General features: G+C 35.1%; 1 protein-coding gene across 2 annotated transcripts in view; it reads left to right on the plus strand.

Moving 5' to 3' along the window:
• Positions 1 to 19,853, plus strand: part of PGAP1 (post-GPI attachment to proteins inositol deacylase 1) — a 73,375-nt gene extending 53,522 nt beyond the window's left edge. The window contains exons 19-27 of one of the 2 annotated variants that reach the window (XM_065930909.1): positions 305 to 343; positions 4,977 to 5,070; positions 8,210 to 8,300; positions 9,106 to 9,303; positions 10,458 to 10,593; positions 12,650 to 12,700; positions 13,152 to 13,339; positions 14,864 to 14,968; positions 16,026 to 19,853. In XM_065930909.1, coding sequence (XP_065786981.1) covers positions 305 to 343; positions 4,977 to 5,070; positions 8,210 to 8,300; positions 9,106 to 9,303; positions 10,458 to 10,593; positions 12,650 to 12,700; positions 13,152 to 13,339; positions 14,864 to 14,968; positions 16,026 to 16,164 — 1,041 coding nt within the window. In that variant the 3' untranslated portion in view covers positions 16,165 to 19,853. The remainder of the gene's footprint in view (positions 1 to 304; positions 344 to 4,976; positions 5,071 to 8,209; positions 8,301 to 9,105; positions 9,304 to 10,457; positions 10,594 to 12,649; positions 12,701 to 13,151; positions 13,340 to 14,863; positions 14,969 to 16,025) is intronic. The other variant, XM_065930911.1, reaches the window with a different exon arrangement.
• The last annotated feature ends 365 nt before the right edge of the window (positions 19,854 to 20,218 follow it).

Consider the following 20,218-nt stretch of genomic DNA (forward strand, 5'->3'; position numbering starts at 1 on the left):
TAGCTTGTATGATCTGGTCATAAGATATTCTGATTAATTAACTATATTAGTTACTAAAAGCTTACTCATGTATCATAGCATTCATCCAATCGAAAAGAATTTGATCAAGGGCAAAGTTCTGAACAGTAAAACTGCAGCTGATAGAAATTAAATGTTGATGGTTTGGAGAAGTCTTTTCAGATCTTGAGTAGCTTTAGGTTCATCATTATAACAATGTAGTGATTGTGATTGTTGTAGAGTGCTCATTTAATAAAATGTGAGTATAGGAAAAATAACCTTTTTAAATAATTGTTTTTTAAACTAGGTGACAGTTAAGACTTCCTTTTCACAAATACTTGGACAGGTAAGAGACTTCTTGTCAGTTATTTATTGCCTTGTGAATAGGTACTCTAAGACAGAAGTTGTAAGCATTTCTGTAAAGGACCAGATAATAAATATTTAGGCAAACTATATATAGTCTCTTGCTGCTGCTGCTGCCACTACTTCAGCTACTTTTTTCTTCTTTTTTTCTCACATTAATAAAATCTGAAAGCCATTCTTGGCACACAGTCCATAGTTGGCCACCCCTGGCTTTAAGGTGATGCTTTCATGTTTGATACCTCTTAAAAATGAAAAGTGCTTCCTGATTTTCAAATGAATGTTATATTAAAATTTCTTTTTTCAAATTCTAGCAAACAAAATCCAACAACATGTTAAAAAAAATCATACACCATGACCAAGTGGGCTTTATCCCAGGAATGCAAGGATTCTTTAATATCTGCAAATCAATCAATGTAATACACCACATTAACAAATTTAAAGATAAAAACCATATGATTATCTCAATAGATGCAGAAAAAGCCTTTGACAACATTCAACATCCTTTTATGATTAAAATTCTCCAGAAAGCAGGAATAGAAGGAACATACCTCAACATAATAAAAGCTATATATGACAAACCCACAGCAAGCATTACCCTCAATAGTGAAAAATTGAAAGCATTTCCCCTAAAATCAGGAACAAGACAAGGGTGCCCACTCTCACCACTACTATTCAACATAGTTTTGGAAGTTTTGGCTACAGCAATCAGAGCAGAAAAAGACGTAAAAGGAATCCAGATAGGAAAAGAAGTGAAACTCTCACTGTTGGCAGATGACATGATCCTCTACATAGAAAACCTTAAAGACTCTACCAGAAAATTACTAGAGTTAATCAACGAATATAGTAAAGTTGCAGGATATAAAATTAACACACAGAAATCCCTTGCATTCCTATACACTAACAATGAGAAAACAGAAAGAGAAATTAAGGAAACAATACCATTCACCATTGCAACAAAAAGAATAAAATACTTAGGAGTATATTTACCTAAAGAAACAAAAGACCTATACATAGAAAACTATAACACTGATTAAAGAAATCAAAGAGGACACAAACAGATGGAGAAATATACCATGTTCATGGATTGGAAGAATCAATATTGTCAAAATGGCTGTACTACCCAAAGCAATCTATAGGTTCAATGCAATCCCTATCAAGCTACCAACGGTATTCTTCACAGAACTAGAAAAATAATTTCACAATTTGTATGGAAATACAGAAAACCTCGAATAGCCAAAGTAATCTTGAGAAAGAAGAATGTAACTGGAGGAATCAACCTGCCTGACTTCAGATTATACTACAAAGCCACAGTCATCAAGACAGTATGGTACTGGCACAAAGACAGAAATATAAATCAATGGAACAGAATAGAAAGCCCAGAGATAAATCCACGCACCTATGGACACCTTATCTTCGACAAAGGAGGCAAGGATATTCAATGGAAAAAAGACAACCTCTTTAGCAAGTGGTGCTGGGAAAACTGGTCAACCACTTGTAAAAGAATGAAACTAGAACACTTTCTAACACCATACACAAAAATAAACTCAAAATGGATTAAAGATCTAAATGTAAGACAAGAGACTATAAAACTCCTAGAGGAGAACATAGGCAAAACACTCTCTGACATAAGTCACAGCAGAATCCTCTATGACCCACCTCCCGGAATATTGGAAATAAAAGCAAAAATAAACAAATGGGACCTAATTAAACTTAAAAGGTGAAAAGACAGCCCTCAGATTGGGAGAAGCAACAGACAAAGGATTAATCTCAAAAATATACAAGCAACTCCTGAAGCTCAATTCCAGAAAAATAAATGACCCAATCAAAAAATGGGCCAAAGAACTAAACAGACATTTCTCCAAAGAAGACATACAGATGGCTAACAAACACATGAAAAGATGCTCAACATCACTCATTATTAGAGAAATGCAAATCAAAACCACAATGAGGTACCATTATACGCCAGTCAGGATGGCTGCTATCCAAAAGTCTACAAGCAATAAATGCTGGAGAGGGTGTGGAGAAAAGGGAACCCTCTTACACTGTTGGTGGGAATGCAAACTAGTACAGCCACTATGGAGGACAGTGTGGAGATTCCTTAAAAAAACTGGAAATAGAACTACCATATGACCCAGCAATCCCACTTCTGGGCATACACACCAAGGAAACCAGATCTGAAAGAGACACGTGCACCTCAGTGTTCATCGCAGCACTGTTTATAATAGCCAGGACATGGAAGCAACCTAGATGTCCATCAGCAGACGAATGGATAAGGAAGCTGTGGTACATATACACCATGGAATATTACTCAGCCATTAAAAAGAATTCATTTGAATCAGTTCTAATGAGATGGATGAAACTGGAGCCCATCATACAGAGTGAGGTAAGCCAGAAAGATAAAGACCAATACAGTATGCTAACACATATATATGGAATTTAGAAAGATGGTAATGATAACCCTATATGCAAAACAGAAAAAGAGACACAGATGTATAGAACAGACTTTTGAACTCTGCGGGAGAAGGCGAGGGTGGGATGTTTTGAGAGAACAGCATCGAAGCATGTATATTATCTGGGCTGAAACAGATCACCAGCCCAGGTTCGATGCATGAGACAAGTGCTCGGGCCTGGTGCACTGGGAAGACCCAGAGGAATCGGGTGGAGAGGGAGGTGGGAGGGGGTATCGGGATGGTGAATACATGTAAATCCATGGCTGATTCATGTCAATGTATGACAAAAACCTCTACAATATTGTAAAGTAATTAGCCTCCAACTAATAAAAATAAGTGGAAAAAAAATTTCTTGTTTCTCATACTATGCTATATTCATATCCCAATAAAATCTGTAAGTTCTGTTGTATAAATGAACATTTTCAAGTACTTTTTATGTTGTGCATGCTCAGATTGTAAAAGTAATTTATATTAAAAATAAACATATTGAAAATTCATTTGAGGAGTTTCTTTATATGATTTGTGGCTTCCCTGGTGGCTCAGGTGGTAAAGAGGCCACCTGTAATGCGGGAAACCCAGGTTTGATCCCTGGGTTGGAAATATCCCATGGAGGTAATGGCAACCCACTCCAGTATTCTTGCCTGACAAATCCCATGGACAGGAGCCTGGTGGGTTACAGTCCCTAGGGTCATAAAGAGTTGGGCACATCTGAGCGACTAACACTTTCTATATTCATAGGCAAATAGTTTTACAAAAATAACATATCAAGTCGTAGAACTACTACAGTATATTCAACATCATTTTAATTTGCAGAATTGTAGAGTCTGGACATAAATAGGTAATTGTGATTTGTCAGAAAAATTATAGTTTTAAAATTCACTAAAAATTTTATTGTATCATTACTTTCACTTTATTTTTTGGTTTGTTATGTTTTGCAGTCTAGGCATAGCAGAATTTTTGTCATTTAATTCTATAATTATCTGTTTAGTCATTCAGCATGTCCAACTCTTTGTGACCCCATGGACTGCAGCATGCCAGGCTTCCTTGTCCTTCATCAACTCCCAGAGCTTGCTCAAACTCATGTCCATCGAATCTGTGATGCCATCCAACCATCTCATTCTCTGTCGTCCCCTTCTCTTCCCACCTTCAATCTTTCCCAGCATCAGAGCCTTTTCAAATGAGTCAGTTCTTTGCATCAGGTGGCCAAAGTATTAGAACTTCAGCTTCAGCATCAGTCCTTTCAGTGAATATTCAGGGCTGATTTCTTTTAGGATTGACTAGTTTAATTTCCTTGCTGTCAAGACAAGAGTCTGCCAGCACCACAGTTTGAAGGTATCAGTTCTTCAGTGCTCAGCCTTTTTTATTGTCCAGCTCTCAATCCATACATGACTACTGGAAAAACCATAGCTTCGACTAGACAGACCTTTGTTGGCAAAGTAATGTCTCTGGTTTTTAATAATGCTGTCTAGATTTGTCATAGCTTTTCTTCCAAGGAGCAAGCATCTTTTAATATCATGGCTGCAGTTACCGCCAACAGTGCTTTTGGAGCCCAAGAAAATAAAATCTGTCACTGTTTTCATTGTTTCCCGTCTATTTGCCATGAAGTGATGGGACCAGATGCCATGATCTTAGTTTTCTGAATGTTGAGTTTTAAGTCAACTTTTTCACACTCCTCTTTCACTTTCACCAAGAGGCCCTTTAGTTCTTCTTCACTTTCTGCCATAAGGGTGGTATCATCTGCATATCTGAGGTTATTGATATTTCTCCCAGCAATCTTGATTCCAGCTTATGCTTCATCCAGCCCGGCATTTCACATGATATACACTGCATATAAGTTAAATAAGCAAGGTGACAGTATATAGCCTTGATGTACTCCTTTCCTGATTTGCTTAATAAACATATCTTATTAAAAAGTTTGCAACATATGCTACTCAATTATATATTATCTCTTTTATGCATTTGATAAAAATTTAGATAAACATTTCTGATATACCATATATTCTTAGCATTTATTTTACATAGAATTTTTGTGCCCATTACTGGAGATATCTTTGTGGTCGTGTCAGAAAATGTATAAAGTGGAGAACAACAGGTTTATTTCATGTGAAAATATACTTATGTCATTAACATTAACATTCAGAAATTTCCCATTTGTCTGTTTTCTAGGTAGTTAGATTTCATGGTGGAGCGCTTCCTGCTTATGTCATATCTAGTATCCTTCTTGCTTATGGAGGACAGTTATACTCTCTTTTCTCAACAGGTAAGAATGTTTCTATTCCTCTATCCTTAGTGCTTCTTTACTAATTTTTTTTATCCTATATGTAGCTAATGAGGACACATCAATTTCCTTGTTTTTATTGGGGTAAAGTTGATTAACAATGATGTGTTAGTTTCAGGTTTACATCAAAGTGGTTCAGTTATACGTATATACGTAGTTCTGGTTTTGCAAATTCTTTTCCCATTAAGTTGTTACATAATATTGAGCTGAGTTCCCTGTGCAATTCAGTAGGTCCTTGTTGGTTATCTATTTTAAATAAAGCAGTGTGTACATGTCAACATCAGTTTCTTGAAGATTTCACAACCCTTCTCTCTCAAGTTCACAGGCGTTTGAGATCCTCTTTAAGTTTTAAGAGGTGCCCAGGAAAATTGCTTACTTGTTTTCTCCATTTTACACCCTTTTGTCTAAAGTTTATTCTCTCTGTTCTGAGGATCTCTTTAAGAAATAGAAACTCATTGATGGGGCTTTTGTTCTCCATTCTATTCCCAGTGCCTGACGTGGGGCCATGCACATAGCTGGCAATCAGCATAATATCTGAACTGTATCAACTATATCAGTTAGGTCCTGGTACATTGAATGGAATAACTGAGATTTTAGTTGAAGGAATTGTTTCAAAGGTTTGTGTAAGGAAAAGGGAAACCCACAACAAATGACAAAATACCAAATTAGCAACAAAGCCATCCGATACCAGGACGAAGGAGGGAGCAAACCTCGAGAGCTGTAGGAAAAAGTAGCAGTGCTGCACCTGAGCGTTAGGCACAGAAATGCTGCAGCTGCCGTCCGTGTGGGTCTCAGCAGGGAGAAGGCAGGGAAACAAATGCACTAACTCTGTTTCTTTCTCCCCTCCTAACTGCCAGTGCTTGTCATTCACCAAACCCAACTAGAGCCCAGTTCATAGAAGTCAGCCTCCCAGAATTCAGAGCAAAGTAAAGGGTAGAAAATGAATCTGGAGAAGAAAACATAGATTGTACTGTACCTTGGACAAAGGCCTTTCTAGAGTACAGGAAAAAGGGCTTACCTGGTGGTTCAGACGGTAACGAGTCCACCTGCAGTATGTGAGACCCGGATTCAGTCCCTGGGTCGGGAAGATCCCTTGGAGAAGGAAGTGGCAACCTGCTCCAGTATTCTTGCCTGGAAAATCCCATGGATGGAGGAACCTGGCGGGCTACAGAGGTCACAAAGGGGTCACATGAGTCGGACGCGCCGGAGCGACTTTCACATATAGAGTACAGCAGTTAGAACAGTCTCCCAGGAGCCTTGTGCACTCGCTGGACTTGGGCGGTAACAACAGAGTGGAGCTGAAGCATATAAAGGCAGTCCAAAACCCCTCCACGACTTCCGTATTGCCAAGTCCTCTCACAGCTACTCCTTTCCTTTCACTGACTGTTTGCCCTTTTAAGTCTGCCTTTACTGTTCATTTTTCACTCTCCTCCTTCACTTTACTTACTAACTGAACTTACTGTTCATTTTAACCTGATTTAGCTTATCTTCCAGGACGAAGGAAGTAACATTTAGTGTTATCTAGTCAGTTCCAAGCTTTTAATTAAAAGATTATTCTGGAAATATTACTTCTCCTATACTTGAGTATAATTTTTTAAAAAGAGGCACCTCATTCTTCTTAGTTTCAGTTCAGTTCAGTTCAGTTCAGTCGCTTAGTCGTGTCCGACTTTGCAACCCCGTGAACCGCAGCCTGCCAGGCTTCCCTGTCCATCACCAACTCCCAGAATCCACCCAAACTCATGTCCACTGAGTCGGTGATGCCATCCAACCATCTCATCCTCTCCTTGTCCCCATGTCCCCCTTGTCCCCTTCTCCTCCTGCCCTCAATCTTTCCCAGCATCAGGGTCTTTGCAAATGAGTCAGCTCTTTGCATCAGGTGGCCAAAGTATTGAAATTTCAGCTTCAGCATCAATCCTTCCAGTGAACACCCAGGACTTATCTCCTTTAGGATGGCCTGGTTGGATCTCCTTGCAGTCCAAGGGACTCTCAAGAGTCTTCTCTAACACCACAGTTCGAAACCATCAGTTTCTTCCGCACTCAGCTTTCTTCACAGTCCAACTCTCACATCCATACATGACCACTGGAAAAATCATAGCCTTGACTAGATGGACCTTTGTTGACAAAGTAATGTCTCTGCTTTTTAATATGCTGTCTAGGTTGGTCATAACTTTCCTTCCAAGGAGTAAGCATCTTTTAATTTCACGGCTGCAGTCACTGTCTGCAGTGATTTTGGAGCCCAAGAAATTAGTGTGTCACTGTTCCCACTGTTTCTCCATCTATTTGCTGTGAAGTGATGGGACCGGATGCCATGATCTTCATTTTTTGAATGTCAAATTTTAAGCCAGCTTTTTCACTCTCCTCTTTCACTTTCATCAAGAGGCTCTTTAGTTCCTCTTTGCTTTCTGCCTTAAGAGTGGTGTCATCTGCATATCTGAGGTTATTGATATTTCTTGCAGCAGTCTGGATTCCAACTTGTGCTTCATCCAACCCAGTGTTTCTCATGATGTACTCTAATATAAGTTAAATAAGCAGGGTGACAATATACAACCTTGACGTACTCCTTTCCCAATTTGGAACCAGTCCGTTGTTCCATGTCCTGTTAGAACTGTTGCTTCTTGACCTGCATACATTCTGCCTATGATTCTGGATCATAGAGTAGTTCAATTTTTAGTTTTTAAAGAACCTCATACTGTTTTCTATAGTGGCTGCACCAACTTCCACTTCCATCAACAGTGTAGAAGGTATATCGTTTTCTCCACATCCTCTCTGCAGTGCAAATCCACTCAGTCGTGTCCAGCTCCTTTTGTGACCCCGTGGACTGTAGCCTGCAGGGCTCCTTTGCCCATGAGATTTGCCAGGCAGGCATCCTGGAGTGGGTTGTCATTTCCTTCTCCATTTCATCCTCTCTAGCAATTACTGTTTGTGGAGTTTTTAGTGAGCCATTCTGACCAGAATGAGGTGGTACTTCATTGTAGTTTTGATTGTATTTCAAATTAGAGTAATACAGACTCTTGCTTTCTCACATGTAATATGGTGTTCTTGTAAACAATGCAGGATATAATATGTCTCATACTTAATTACTGTGAGTTCTTTACTACATATATATATTTTTAATCACTAGGTCATTGCTTAGAATATGCTGCTATGTTGGATAAAGAAGCCAAACCATACAAAGTTGATCCTTTTGTAATTATGGTTAAGTTTCTGTTGGGGTAAGTTTTATTATCTGTGATTTTTAATTTGGTTTTATGTATACAATATTATGCTTGGCTCAAATATGGAGCTTAAATTTTCATACAAATAAGACAATTGACTTGTTTTAATAAATGGAATTTTTCTCTTAGGCAAAGGCCAAATAAGCATTTCAATGTTTACTTCAGTAGTTTAACCATTTCAAAAGTATTTATTGAAAAGTAGTTATTACAGTGTAAACTTAATCTGTAAATATACCAGGACTTTAACATTTCCAAAAGAATGTATTCAGCCCATGATCTTTGGGTATCCCAGATTTATGAACACACAGTGCTGTAAGATACTGACAAGACAATGCCTCAGACACTTTTTTATTACTTCCCATACAAAGTATATTTTAGATCTCTTTACCCTCCTTAACACTGCATTCTTAGTTTATTCTGATTTTTGGCGGGGGGGGTGGGGGGGGTGGGGGGGAGGGTTAAGAAGCATTACTTAGATGTTTTTTCTTTTGTTGTTATAACTAGCTATTGTCTTTCTAACTTTTAAAAAAAAAAATTGTAACTTCAAGGATTAATAGAGAGCAGTAAAACTGCTTTGAGACTGAAGACTCGGATCTTTGAAGATCAGTAGACTCACTAGTTCCTTAGAAGGAATTGAAGTTTGTTTTTTCAGGATAGTTACAAATTAAATACCATGGAACTTTGGGAACTCTAGTGAATGGTCGAACGCTTCAAATGCTAAATCCTTGAATGAGAGTTGTTGATTTTTTGCTTTTGTTATATCATTTGCTTTGATTTCTTGTTTGTTTCCTCTTATCCACAGATATAAATGGTTCAAAGAATTATGGGATATGTTACTGTTACCAGAATTAGATGCCATCGTTTTAACTAGTCAGAGTATGTGCTTCCCCCTTGTGTCTTTGATTCTTTTTCTGTTTGGGACATGTACTGCCTACTGGGGTGGCCTGCTCTCTTCTACATCTGTGAGACTTCTTTCTTCATTGTGGCTAGCTTTGAAAAGGTAAAGAATGAGTGACTAAAAGCTTTCTTATTGCTCTTAAGTAAGAAAAAATATTCTGATAGAGAACCTTAAGATTAATTTGCTTTCACTAAAATATAATGTCTAAGGAAAAATGTGTAAGTAGCAAAGCATGCGGTTAGTGTTCATACTTACGTTTCTGTCATAGATAATGATTTATTTCAAGTTAAATGCTGCATTTGATTTTGACCATAGTGTTTAAGATGGTCAAAAAATCGAAAAAGTTTAACAGAATGCCCGAGTATTTTTAAATTTTACCATTTAAATTTTTCCAAGGGGGAAGTGTTTTTTTTCTGGCATGATTTAAGTGGTGGTTTTCTGTCAAGCCTGAGGGCAAGCGACTCCAATCTTGATATGTAGAATCAGATTAGATGACATGTGTAAGAGTTTCACAAGCATTGCCTAGAGTTTTACTATGATCCAAAGGCATGGTTTGAAGTTGCTAGTAGGTTTTTCAGGTTAAACCAGTGATGTAGTTTCTGTTAATTAACTCCTCATGATACTTCTTCCTCTACTTCTTCTGAAGTGCTTCTGACATTAACATTATGAGATGTCTGAGTGACCTTGAGACTTTAAAAACAGAAAATGATGTCTTTTCATGTCAAGATCAGGATTGTATGATACAGAGCCTATAAGTAATAATTATCTTTAACAATATTTTTTCTCTTTTAGTACTGATATTATCCCTAGTATATCTAAATGCAAGAGAAACTATCACAGTATATAATAGAATTTTAAAATATGTGACACCATCATCTTTATTTTAAAAAGCTTTACTATTTACCTTATAGTAATGCTTGCAGATTAGGGCCTCCCTAGTGTCTCAGACGGTAAAGCATCTGTCTGCAATGCAGGAGACCTGGGTTCGATCCCTGGGTTGGGAAGATCCCCTGGAGAAGGAAATGGCAGCCCACTGCAGTATTCTTGCCTGGAAAATCCCATGGACTGCAGAGCCTGATAGGCTACCGTCCATGGGGTCACAAAGAGTTGGACACAACTGAGTGACTTCACTTTCACTTTAATGCTTGCAGATTAATAAGGAGAAGCTGGCAGAGCACTATACTGTTTTCTCCTTAATTGTGACTGTTTAAATAACTGTTAATATGCTTTTAAAATCTTTATTCTTGTTATTCCAGGCCCTCTGAACTTCCTAAAGACATCAAGATAATGTCACCAGACTTGCCCATTTTGACAACTGTTTTGATCCTCATTAGCTGGACAACTTGTGGAGCCTTTGCCATACTTCTTACTTATCTTTACTATGTGTTTAAGGTATGTCAAATCAATAAAGCAAGAACGCCTGAGTTGTGTATCAAGCAGGCATAGAATTACCCATAGTTGTTAAAATTTTTTTTTCAATCACTGTTGCAGTAACATTCTGTTATATAACAGGCTTATGTGTAAAGCTTTTTTTTTTAACATCTTAACTATTTCAGATATATGAAATTAACTGTAGAACTGAAGTTACTAATCTGAATTGAGTTTCTTTGTTAAAAACAAAGGGAGGGGAGGAGATGTAATCTTTTTCACATTACTTGATGCTTTGGCAAATAATGTTAACTTTTTGAAAAACATTCTCCTAAAACAGTTTGTTCATAATTTTTCTTTGAACATGGATAATAGACAAAATAAATCGTTATGTCAATGGGATCAAGTTGTTGAAACATGCTGAAACATGTAGAATGTTACAAATGTTGCTGAAGAATGGTAAGACGATGATAAAAATAATTAAGCTGGTGATTTTACTGAGGAAATGAAAAACGCTTCTAAAAAGACTGACAGTTTTGCAGGAAAATTCAGGTTTATATAGTTGCATGAGCTCCACATTAACCTTATGTAGAATTAGTTGATATCAGAAAGGATAATAATTTTTTTCCTTTTTTTTTTTTCCTAGCAAAGACTTATTTGCATCTGCACTTACTACAAATGGGCTTCCCTGGTGGCTCAGACTATAAAGAATTTGCCCTCAATTCAGGTGACCCAGGTTCCATCCCTGGGTCAGGAAGATCCCATGGACAGAGGAGCCTGATGGGCTGCAGTCCATGGGGTCACAAAGAGACAGACACAACTGAGCAACTAACACTTTATCACTAAATACATGCCATTATAGGTTACTTTCAGTTTTCAAAGGAAAAGTATGACCACCAGAAAAAACTATTCAGAATTATTTTGATTTATAAATATAAGTTAATTTGATTTCTAAATACAACATTTTTAGTTTTTTAGGTGAATATTTCAAACAACTGACACAGTAAGAAAAACTTTCTCAGCTGTGGTACATATATACAATGGAATATTACTTAGCCATTAAAAAGAATACATTTGACCCTCGCAAAATCAAAAGAAAAAAGAAAAAAAAAAAAAAGAATACATTTGAATCAGTTCTAATGAGATGGATGAAACTGGATCCTGTTATACAGAGTGAAGTAAGCCAGAAAGGAAAACACCAATACAGTATACTAACGCATATATGTGGAATTTAGAAAGATGGTAACAATAACCCTATATGCAAGACAGCAAAAGAGACAGATGTGTAGAACAGACTTTTGGACTCTGTGGAAGAAGGCAAGGGTGGGATGATTTGGGAGAGTGGCATTGAAACATGTATATTATCATATGTGAAACAGACCGCCAGTCCAGGTTCGATGCATGAGACAGGGTGCTCTGGGCTGGTGCACTGGGATGACCCAGAGGGATGGGATGGGGAGGGAGGTGGGAGGGGGGATCAGGATGGGGAGCACATGTACACCCATGGAGGATTCAAGTCAATGTATGGCAAAACCACTACAATATTGTAAAGTAATTAACCTCCATTAAAATAAATAAATTTATTAAAAAATTTTAAAAAAAGAAAAGAAAAACTTTCTCAAATACTTAAGCACACCTAATAAATTTGTAGACTTTCCCAGGTTCTTGTAAACATTTTACCATCCTATATAATTGAGCTTCGATTTTCAAAAATTTAGATTATATAACACCTGTTAAGATGTTTATACTGTGCTGAATATAATCAAATTTTTGGCTTACATGACATTTTAAGTTGCATTAGCAAGGCACCATTCAAGCATAGGGTCACACAGTGTGGAAAGATTAACATTATATACTAGCCCCAACATACTCTGATTTTGTTTCTGATTTTTAATCCATGATAGCAAGCACATGTAACTATTATTTATCTTTTCTAAAAGAATGTTTTTAAATGTTGAAATGGATTTTTATTTATTTAGATTTTTAAAATTTCAAATTATAATGCTTCTCAATTTCAATAAAAATGGTTGTTTTTTTGTTTCAAAATAAAAGTAAAATTAATGTCTTTTCTTTTTCATAGATTGTTCATCTGCAAGCCAGCTTAACAACTTTTAAAAACAGTCAGACTGTGGTAAGTTTTATTTTCATTAACTCTATAGAACATGGAAAAACATAAAAGTTTATCTTTTTTAAAAAACTTAGAATTTTACAATATTTAGAAGGTATTATGAATTTAAATAGCTTTAAGAAAATTGAACCTAATGAATATTAAAATAAGACTTAGAGATTGTCATTTAATTTGATGTTAGTACTTGTTTTTGTTACCAAAATTATCTCTTAAATTTTATTTCAAGTAATTACTTAAGAGGATATAGTCTTAGCAGTGGAAATAGCAAGTCAATGGAATGAGTTTTATAACTGACAACTGTTTTAAAATACTTTCAAATAAGATACTTTCAGTATTTCGTATCAGTTTGGTAATAAAAAACTATTTATTCAGCTGTTCGATAATTGAGTATGATTCTAAATCGAGTACATAACTTTACTTAATATCTCAATGTTTTTGCTTTATTGCTTTATAGAATCCCAAACACGCGAGAAGAAGTGAAAAAAAATCCAATCACCATAAAGACTCTGCAGTACACCATCTCCGTTTATCTGCCAGTGATGCTGAAGATAGTCTTCGCATGCACAGTACTTTGATTAACTTATTAACATGGATTGTATTACTCAGCATGCCATCCTTAATTTATTGGCTAAAGAATCTTAGGTAAGTTTTATTTATATAGTTATAATTTGTGTGTATAAGTGATAAATATCTGTAAATAGAGACTTGCAGGCAAGATTCCTAATGGTTCATAAAACTTTCTCAAGAACAAGAAGCTTTCACCTGAAATTTATTTTTAGCATATTCACATTTTCTTTTTTTCCATGAGAATATAAACTTCCCTAAAATCTGCCCATCAGGGGGGAATTCTATTTTTTTACTTTTTCTTTAACCTTTTTTGAGTCTAGAAATATGTGAAAATGTGCTTTATTTTGCTGACTTAAGGTATTCATAATGTTAGTGCTTTAATTTTTCTACTTATGATCAATTTTATATTGAGGGGAGGATAAATGCTACATTTAAAATAGCAGAAATAATGAAGGAAGTGTGTACTTTTCTGATGTGTCCTACTCATCAGGTATTTCACTACTGAAAACTGTCATTTGTGTCCTAGGTTAAATGAAGCCTAAAAATGCCTCTAAGGTTATTTCTAGAATATTTAGTTTTTAGTAAATTGTCTTTTAAAAAAAACCTCTCTTATTCAGTTAATAGTGAACTCCTGACTAATATAGATTTTTGAGATGATGTAAAATTTTCAAATTATCTACATATTGGAGGTGGTTTTTTTTTGAAAAGTCAGATGAATCAAAACAAGTTCAGTAAATTAAATCACTGGTTACCAGATGTTAATATCCTTCCTCTGTCCCCTATTTTGGGCTTCCCAGGTAGTGTTAGTAAAATACTTGTTTGCTAATGCAGGAGACTTAAAAGATGCAGGTTCGATCCCTGAGTTAGGAGGATCCCCCTGAGGAGGATATGGCAACCCAATCCAGTTTTCTTGCCTAGAAAATCCCTTGGACAGAGGAGCCTGGCAAGTTATGGTCTATAGGGATGCAAAGAGTCAGACACGACTGAAGTGACTTAGTAACAAATCCCTTACTTTAATCAAGGTCCAGATTTTTGATCAGAGATTTGGGGAGAAAACCACTTCAGGAGCACAAATTTATGATTCTGAAAGCCTGTAGGTATCTCACTCAATGCAAGAGATGAGAATTTGGATTTTAAAAAATAAGGGACAATAAATTAAAAAAAAAAATAAGGGACAGTTACTTTGTTTAAACTTTTATTTATCATATTTAAATAGAACAGTTTAAATATATTTTAAATAATTTGTTTTATGAAATATTATCTCTATATTACCTTTCAGTCTAATGCTCTCCCAACTGAGCTATTTCGGCTCTATATGACCTTTCAGACATATACTTACAGAAAGGAAGTGCTTCCATATTGGATATTTTCATTTCCTTTAGTAGCTTCTGAACATAATTCTCCATCTAAAACCTTGAATATAAAGATAATGTAGAGCAAAATTTATTTATCAATGATTTCTTGAGCAGTTTAGAGCTTTCTTATATCCACATTGTAATTGTAAGGTTTTGAAATTTATTTATTGATTCTGATAATTTAAAATGATGGGCTATGCTTTGTTGATTTATGTTTTTGTTTTTTTTTTTCTTTCTGATCTAGGTATTACTTTAAACTTAATCCTGATCCATGCAAACCTTTGGCATTTATCCTTATTCCAACCATGGCAGTTCTTGGAAATACTTACACTACTTCAGTAAAGTCAAGGTATAGTCTTTTAATCTTTATTTTTCTCTCATCTGTTCCTGGTATTCTTTTATGTCTGGAACATACCTTTTGTTCCTAATTACATAGACGATACTAAAGGTGATCCCTTAATAGTAATTAGGTTTATATGCAAATATACAGTTTATGTGCAAATGTATTATGTTTTCTTAATTATGGGTTTTATTTGTTAGTATATAATAATTTTTTTCTTTAAAAAGTTAATCTTTAAGGATTAGTATTTTAAGATATTTGATATTTAAGTTTACTTCCAAGAAAATACAGGAGTTGAAAGTAGGTAGTAATATAGATGAAGTAGAATTGGTCATGACTTGATAATTTCTAAAGCCGGTGGATGGGTCCTTGAGGTTCATTGTACTGTTAATCTACTTATATATATGTTTAAGATTTTCCATAATAAAATTTTACCTTTCGTTGACTGCTTATTTGCTCTGAGAGTGTTTTCAGTTGACTCTGGCAGATAGTTGGAGGTATTCTAAAATAAGGCAGATCTAGGGTTTAAATCTAAGGCTTTGTGTCCTTCGGTAAATTTCTTAATCCCTCAGTTTCTCTGTTTTCAGAGTAAAAAGGTGACAGTCTTTCTTGATAGTATTTTTTTAATATTTAGTGTCTTGTCTTATATGCTCCTGTTAGGAATTAAAGTTTTTTTGGGGAGAGTTGAAGCTTTTTGCTGATATTAAATAGGTTGAAAATAAATATTTCTGTAGCTATATCTTAGCTACATTATTGATTTTTTTTTATTAAGATAAAACTCTTAAGAAGTCAAATTGCTGAATATAAGTCCAACTAGTATTTTTTTGTGCTTAAAATTTAAAAGAATAAGCAAAGCTGGTTATTTACTTAATAGAATAATTTTCTCTTTTCCAGCCAAAATTTATTTATTTTTTTAAAAATATGGACTGTTAAAATCTTTATGTGAAAAATTACTTTATCTGAAATCACATAGAATACTTTACAAAACAGTATAAAAGATTGCTATATTCAGATTTTGTTCACTGAGTAAGTTAACATTATCATGTGTATTTCTGTCTCTTTACAGTAAATTATTGAAGACCACTTCACAGTTTCCACTTCCTCTGGCTGTTGGTGTGATTGCTTTTGGGTCATCACACTTATACAGGGTTCCATGCTTTGTCTTCATTCCTCTTTTACTCCATGCATTATGCAACTTTATGTAAGATTGGATTGAGGAGTGATAAAGATAATTTATGCCTTTAAGGGCCAGTATTAAGTGGGAGCAACACAGATCCATCAGTGTCGACAGCAAGATCCTTTGGAGAAAACAAGTCTATTTTTACAATGTTGAAGATAGGAAATTAGTTTTGTAATGCTTGAGGAAAGTAGTTGAAGCGTGGTTTTGTTTTGTGGTATGACATCTGTGTACTAGTCATTTTTGAAATGGTGGCCACTGTCTTTGAGGACTCCTCTGCATGGCTAGGCTGCTTGATTGGCCATGCCAGGATCTTCTCCTAAACACTCAGTAAATGTAGCATTGTTTTTTGTCTCATCACCTCAAACATTCTGCTCATTTCATCAAGCTTTCTTCTGAGAAGTGGGTTACTTTGTATTTGCTACATTATATATATTGAAAAATAAGTCTTAAAAGATTCATGAGATTTAAACTGCTTTATCAGAAATAAAATAGCCACAATCTTTAGTTTTTGTCAGAGTGAACAAAATAGATCTTTTGTTTTCTTACATCTATGAAAATATGCTTTAAGTTCAAAGGAGACATGTTTTTTGATAACCAAGCAAGATTGGTGAATGGAAGCATAATTCAAATTTAAAACTTAATGAAAAAAAAAACTTAATCTTGCTTTTCAAATAAGAATCTTATTTTGTGTTCTTAGTGATTATCAGGAGACTATTGAAGAGATGTATTGCTAAATTTGAAGCAAATTCTCATAGATATTTATTTATAGGCATTGGAGCAGTTCAGTCATTCAGTCTGTACCATTTTATTTAACTCATTGACCCCATGATTGCCAAGTGTCTCGGGTTGTGATGGGTCATTAAAATAACTAAATTCCAGTAGTCAGAAAAAAAACTGCATTCCCTCAGTTTTAGTCTCCTATAGGAAAAAAAATCAGCATGATCAAATACAGTACTACATTTAATGTGTAGAATTAAACTATTAATGGAATAGCAGTGGAAAACTGTTACCCATTAATAGCATAAGTATAAAAAATATACCTAAATAAGTTGGAGTATTTAGTCACTAGGTTTAATTGTAGAATCTTAATTTGCCAAGGTAATTACTATTTGACAGATAAGAGTAACATTTACATTTCATTTCAGATTTCAGCTCATTTTTAGAAAGCAGATATAACTCAGGCTGGGGTATACCTGGGTGAGAGAGTCCTTCCTTCCGATGTGTATCCTGTAAAAACCCAAAACCTTTCAAGTGTGTTCCAGTAACTTCACAGTTGCACTTGTGAACTTGTGTCCTTGTTAGTGCCAAGGAATGTCCAAGAGTGCCAGGTCCATTTTACCTGCCGTTGCAACTGAATTCCATTACGGCCTCTCAGCGGTTCCTGCATATTAGAGAGTCACCCCCATTTTACTGCATGTAGAGGGCCTCATTTCTTTTCTCAGTTGTTCCTCCATTACTGTTTTATCATCAGTTGAAGAGGATCTTGCTGTCATCTCTGAGAGTTATAAGTTTTTTTATTCTATTGTTCTCTTTCTCAGCGTTATGTTCAGTATTCATATTTTCACTTGCTGAGATCATTAAAGGGAAGTGATAACCTCATAATAGACATGGAAGGCATGCCAGGCTCTTGTTTGTTTGCTAAAAGTAGCAAAAGGGATTAAAATACAAGATGCTTGTGTGTTCAAACCTGAAAGGAAAGAGTACACTTTCCCATGACATGTCACATACATATTTAAACAAGGATGCATATGCCTAGGTTTAGCTATACACATGCTCATAACAACTTTTGCACATAGGATGTCTTTTGTTTTTTCACTCAGGTGTAGTTGTATTTCAAGTTACAGGTTAAATATGTCATTTAAGTATTTCTAAATCTGAACTTAGTTCCATATACGAAACCTAAGCAAATTCATTAATTAAAATCTTCTAATTTGGCCTGTACTTTCATCACAGTTGACAGCTATAATCATTGTGTTTATGTGATTTAAAGTCTCCTTGTTTAGTCATTTCTGCTCATTGGTAAAATGTAACAAGCTTAAATTTCTCATTTGTGGGTAGTGTGTTAGCTTTTAAAGCAGCAGACTGGGCACACTTTAATTTTCATTTAATTTTCATGAAAATATTTTCACGTGAGTGTAGTTTCCATGTAGTCCTAAAGTCCTATTCCAACAAAATATATCATTTGAGGACCACAGAAAGGATTCTAATTAAGCATGTATAAACAACAGTAGTTTGGGTTCTTATGCATAACACACATACACACACACACTCTCTCTCTCTCTCTCTCTCATTTTCAAAGGGTCTTCATCAAGTCCTAATTTAAATCCAAATAGCTATCAGAGATGAGAAACTAGGCTCTTTCTGAAGATTAGTAAAACTAATGTTTCTATCGCTTGAGAAAAGGAAAGTCCTCTGTCTTTAAATTACACATTCTTCCAGTCATACCTAAGACGTATATTATTAGCTGGCAAAACAGCACAGGTTTATCAGAAATGTTACTAAAAATGAAACTTCATTGGCAGTTAGGGATTGTCTCATTTAGAAAACTTCTGAGCTTTGTTGTTTTAACATCTTTATTTAGATTTTTTTTGAGTTTTTAACTTATAAAAATTACTCCTAGACCCCATTGTTGATACCTAGATCAGATATAGCCTGGACAGGACAAACGCTGAGTATTTTCAGTGTTTCTAAAGACTCCTCTGGAGTTACTGCTATTATAATTTGGAACAGATAATATGGTAGAAATTATTAACACTTTTTTCTTTATCTTTTTCATGTTGGAAATTACACCATTTCTGCTAGCTCTTTTCTTGATTCTCACCAGAATGAAAGTATTTAAAACACTAGTCCTAAAAAACAAAACCATTTGTGCCTGATTAACACTGACTTTGTGTCTCTTCAGTATATATTGATCATGTATTGATTAATCTTTAATTTTTTTTATATTTCAGTCAGATAAGTTCCTAGGTATATAATGGAGTACTTCTCGTTTGAGCTACACTGCAATATCTGCATGATCATACAGTAAGGAAAAGAAATAAAGAACTATAATAGGCCTAGTAAATGTTTTTTGTTGATTATCCTGCCACTCATGCAGATGCTACACATTTCCACCACACACACGTACTTTCATGAGACAGGTTATCTGATTTGTTCATTATCTGTCTAGTTCCCATTCTTAACTCTTCAGATTTTTCACTTACAGCATAGTATATTCTTTTCACCTCATTGTTGATTAGCATCTCTTACAGAAGGTGGTCAAGGGAAATAAAACAACTAAAGGTAAAACTCAGTTTTCAGTTTATTCTTGTAAGCTCTGGAGAAATAGGAAAACACAGAGATGATGAGGTAAGCTAGAACTGTTGCTTCCTGAATCCCAGACCATTCAACTGGCCTGTATTTTCATCTTAAGAATTAGGTGTAAAGTAATGTAATATCTTGCTTTATTGTGAGGTTTAGAGCAAAACCTTACAGTGCCACATTTGCAATTTTTTAGTAACTTGTTATTAAAACTAGTTGGGAAGAATTTTTTTTAGTGTGTAGGAACTTATGTGACTAAGGTATTTGTTGATTATTTTTTATCATCACTTTGTGTTCTCTCTGTGTTTTAGATTTATGAAATTATAGGAAAAAAGATAACCTTGTGAAGTTTTTTTTGGGGGGGTCAATTTGAAGAGTATAGCACTCCCCAGGAATAAAAGAAGCAATAAAAGTCTTTGTGTTTTGAAATTAGACCCAGACAGAAAACTTCTTGCCATGTGAGGTAAATGTAGAAGATACTTTTACAAAATGCTGAGATGATTAGGAGCTGAAATTTTATCCCAGTCTTTTTGAACAAAGGACATTTCAAGTTCTGTAATGAGCTTTTGCTTAATACATTATTACTCATGCATTCTTTCACAGTATATTTTAACAGCCTGAGGAAATAGAAAATTTGTAAGGTTACTTATGTTCTTTACTTTTAATAAGAATAATAGGAAAGAAAAGTCAAATCAGTAATCCAAATCTGAGTATGTGTACTCTAAATGCTCAAGAATTCACATTTTTTATAAATTACATTATGATTACAGATGACTGAA

The sequence above is a fragment of the Muntiacus reevesi genome, chromosome 3 (assembly GCF_963930625.1).
Source record: "Muntiacus reevesi chromosome 3, mMunRee1.1, whole genome shotgun sequence".
In the NCBI taxonomy this organism is placed as follows: Eukaryota; Metazoa; Chordata; class Mammalia; order Artiodactyla; family Cervidae; genus Muntiacus; species Muntiacus reevesi.